The sequence below is a fragment of the Chiloscyllium plagiosum genome, unplaced genomic scaffold, assembly GCF_004010195.1.
Source record: "Chiloscyllium plagiosum isolate BGI_BamShark_2017 unplaced genomic scaffold, ASM401019v2 scaf_52362, whole genome shotgun sequence".
Lineage (NCBI taxonomy): Eukaryota > Metazoa > Chordata > Chondrichthyes > Orectolobiformes > Hemiscylliidae > Chiloscyllium > Chiloscyllium plagiosum.
The window spans coordinates 1-2,117 of record NW_025192744.1 but is presented as its reverse complement, the minus strand read 5'-3'; the positions used below and the strand labels follow the sequence as shown (position 1 = coordinate 2,117).

General features: G+C 57.8%; 1 protein-coding gene across 1 annotated transcript in view; it reads left to right on the top strand.

Moving 5' to 3' along the window:
• The window catches only part of LOC122545737 (extensin-2-like), a 3,250-nt gene extending 1,188 nt beyond the window's left edge, over positions 1-2,062 (top strand). Inside the window, exons 2-3 of the mRNA XM_043684668.1 lie at positions 59-1,138; positions 1,406-2,062. Of these exons, the coding sequence (XP_043540603.1) occupies positions 59-1,138; positions 1,406-2,062 (1,737 nt within the window). The remainder of the gene's footprint in view (positions 1-58; positions 1,139-1,405) is intronic.
• Positions 2,063-2,117: the final 55 nt, after the last annotated feature.

The following is a 2,117-nucleotide window of genomic DNA, read 5'->3' as shown; positions in this document are numbered from 1 at the left end:
GTGCTCACCAAATCCCCCAGTGCTCACCAAATCCGCCTGTGCTCACCGGATCCCCCAGTGCTCACCGACTCCCCCTGTGCTCAGCGAATCTCCCAATGATCACCGAATCCCACCGTGCTCACCGAATCCCCCAGTACGCATCGAATTCCCTGTTCTCACCGAATCCCCCAGTGCTCACCGAATCCCCCTGTGCTCACTTACTCCCCCTTTTCTCACCAAAGCCCCATGTGCTCACCGAATCCACCTGTTCTCACCGAATCCTCCTGTTCTCACCGAATCCCCCTGTTCTCACCGAATCCCACTGTGCTCACTTACTCCCCCTTTTCTCACCAAAGCCCCATGTGCTCACCGAATCCACCTGTTCTCACCGAATCCCCCTGTTCTCACCGAATCCTCCTGTTCTCACCAAGTGCCCCAGCGCTCACTGAATCCCCCTGTTCTCAACGAATCCCCCGGGGCTCACCGAATCCCTCATTTCTCACCGAATCCCCCTGTGCTCACCGAATCCCCCAGTGCTCACCGAATCCCCCAATGCTCACCGAATCACCCTGTTCTCACCAGATCCCCCTGTGCTCACCGAATCCCCCAATGCTCACCGAATCACCGTGTTCTCACCGAATCCCCCGTGCTCAGCGAAATCCCCTGTGCTCACCAAATCCCCTTTTGCTCAACAATTCCCCCAGTGCTCATCGAATTCGCCTGTGCTCACCAAATCCCCCAGTGCTCACCGACTCCCCCTGTGCTCACCGAATCCCCCAATGCTCACCGAATCACCCTGTTCTCACCGAACCCCCCAGTGGTCACCGCAATCCCCTGTGCTCACCAAATCCCCTTGTGCTCACCAAATCCCCCAGTGCTCACCAAATCCGCCTGTGCTCACCGGATCCCCCAGTGCTCACCGACTCCCCCTGTGCTCACGAAATTCCCCAGTGCTCACCGAATCCCCCTGTGCTCACCGAATCCCCCTGTGCTCACCATATTCCGCAGTGCTCACCGAATCCCGCAGTACTCACCGAATCCCCGAGTGCTCACCGAATCCCCGAGTGCTCACCGTATTCCCAAGTGCTCTCCGAATCCCCCTGTTCTCACCGAATACCCCTGTGCTCACCGAATAACCCAGTACTCACCGAATCTCCCAGTGCTCTCTGACTCCCCCAGTGCTCACTGAATCCCCCTGTGCTCACCGAATCCCCCTGTGCTCACCGAATTCCCCTGTGCTCACCAAATTCCCCAGTGCTCACCGAATCCCCGAGTGCTCACCGAATCCCCCTGTGCTCACCAAATTCCCCAGTGCTCACCGAATTCCCCTGTTCTCACCGAATCACCCTGTTCTCACCGGATCCTCCTGTGCTCACCGAATCCCCCTGTGCTCACTGAATCGCCCTGTTCTCACTGAATCCCCCAGTGCTCGCCAAAACCCTCTGTGCTCACCAAATACCCCAGTGCTCACCGAATCCCCCAGTGCTCACCGAATCTCCTAGTGCTCACGAATGCCGTTGTGCTCACCGACTCCCCCAATGCTCACCGAATCCCCCTGTGCTCACCGAATCCCCCTGTGCTCACTGAAACCCCTGTGCTCACCATATTCCGCAGTGCTCACCGAATCCCCCAGTACTCACTGAATCCCCCAGTGCTCACCGTATTCCCAAGTGCTCACCGAATCCCCCAGTGGTCTCGGAATCCCCCAGTGCTCACCGAATCCCCCTGTTCTCACCGAATTCCCCTGTTATCACCGAATCCCCCAGTGCTCACCAAATCCCCCTGTTCTCACCGAATCTCCCTGTGCTCACCGAATACCCCAGTACTCACCGAATCTCCCAGTGCTCTCCGAATGCCCCAGTGCTCACTGAATCCCCCAGTGCTCACCGAATCCCCCAGTGCTCACAGAATCCCCCAGTGCTCACCGAATCCCCAGTGCTCACTGAAACCCTCAGTGCTCACCGAATCCCCCGTTCTCACCAAACTCCCCTGTTCTCACCGAATTTCCCAGGTGCTCACTGAATCCCCCAGTGCTCACCGAATCCCCCAGTGCTCACAGAATCCCCCAGTGCTCACCGAATAACCCAGTGCTCACTGAATCCCTTAGTGCTCACAGAATCCCCCAGTGCTCACCGAAT